Source organism: Egretta garzetta, unplaced genomic scaffold, assembly GCF_000687185.1.
Source record: "Egretta garzetta isolate BGI_Z169 unplaced genomic scaffold, ASM68718v1 scaffold145, whole genome shotgun sequence".
NCBI lineage: Eukaryota > Metazoa > Chordata > Aves > Pelecaniformes > Ardeidae > Egretta > Egretta garzetta.
Genome location: NW_009259687.1, coordinates 436,374 through 437,645, shown reverse-complemented (window position 1 = coordinate 437,645; position 1,272 = coordinate 436,374). Strand labels below are relative to the sequence as shown.

The 1,272-nt window shown below is 59.0% G+C and overlaps 1 protein-coding gene across 1 annotated transcript; it reads left to right on the top strand.

The window, feature by feature from the left end:
* Window positions 1-188: 188 nt before the first annotated feature.
* Window positions 189-1,268, top strand: NSUN4 (NOP2/Sun RNA methyltransferase 4; the record flags this gene model as incomplete). The annotated part of the gene is made up of 3 exons (XM_035894185.1): window positions 189-633; window positions 776-930; window positions 1,096-1,268. Coding segments are annotated over exons 1-3 (705 nt in total), but the record flags the coding sequence as incomplete, so codon positions are not given.
* Between the last annotated feature and the right edge of the window lie 4 nt (window positions 1,269-1,272).

The window sequence follows — 1,272 nt, the reverse complement described above, 5'->3', positions numbered from 1 at the left end:
GAACCCTCCCCAGGGGACCACCAGCCCATGGGTGTCAGGGGCACAGTCACTTTCTGGGGCTGCAGCAAGACCCCCTGTGACTTTTGGCAGCACAGAACCCAGCACTGGATTCTCCCAGAAAAACGTTGGGGCTGCGGGGGGCACTGGCATGTCGGGGTATTTTGTTGTTTAACATCTCTGATGTTTTTTTTTTCCTCCTGAGGCTACCACGTCTCCCCGCATCCCTCCCACGCGGCTGGCTCTGCACCACTTCGACATGAGCTACAGCCTGCAGCTGAAGGACCAGTGGCCCTCCGTCCGCGCCGGCCTGCTCTGCGAGCAGAAGTACGGCGCCCTCCTCAACAACTTCTCTCCTGTCGACCACGTCACCCAAGAGCTGGAGCTGCTGAATGCCACCGATTTTGTCTCCGAAGCCCTCAAAAAGGCGCAGGAACCACAGCGGGGTACAGCTGCGGAGGAAACGGGGAGAGGGGAAGGCAGGTCCCGGGAGGGGTCTGGCGAGGGCAGGACAACAATGCAGGCAAAGACGATGACACAGGCAGAGATGTCACCACCGCTTCGCGCCTCCATCACCTCCAACATCAAGTGTTACACCTTCCCCAGGGGCGACATCACTCGCTTTCGCCCTGCACGGTGAGACGTCCCCGGGACCGCCCGCCCGCTGTCATTGCCAGCCTCGGGGGCTGCACGTGTGTGAGCACCCGCTGCTGCGGCACCTCCCTGGCCCCGCTTCCAACTGCTCTTTGCTTTTTTTACCCAAATTGGTGGTTTCCAGGCCGGACACTCTGGGTCTCCTCGACTATTACCTCATGGATGCAGCATCTCTCCTGCCCATCCTGGCGCTCAACGTGAAGCCCGATGACACTGTCCTCGACCTCTGTGCGGCTCCGGGTGGCAAGACTCTGGCTCTGCTGCAGACCGGGCTTTGCGGTAAGCGGAGGCGGGCGTTCCTTGTCCCCGTGCGTGAAACAGGGCTGGGAGACTGTGCCGTCTCCGTTAATGTCTGACCATTAATCATTTCTGGTTATACGAGTTGGGAATCAGTTGTGGTTTTGCAAGAATGACATTCCCAGTCTGCCTGTTTTGTCCTCTCAGGGCATCTGGCAGCCAATGACGTCTCCATTTCCCGGATAAAGAGGGTGTACCAGATTCTTCATAGCTACGTTCCCAAAGAAATCAGGGAAACCGTGAGCATCACGTCCTGCGACGGAAGGGACTGGGGGCAGCTGGAAGGTGGCACTTTCCAGAAGGTGGGTGATTGGGAACCGGGGA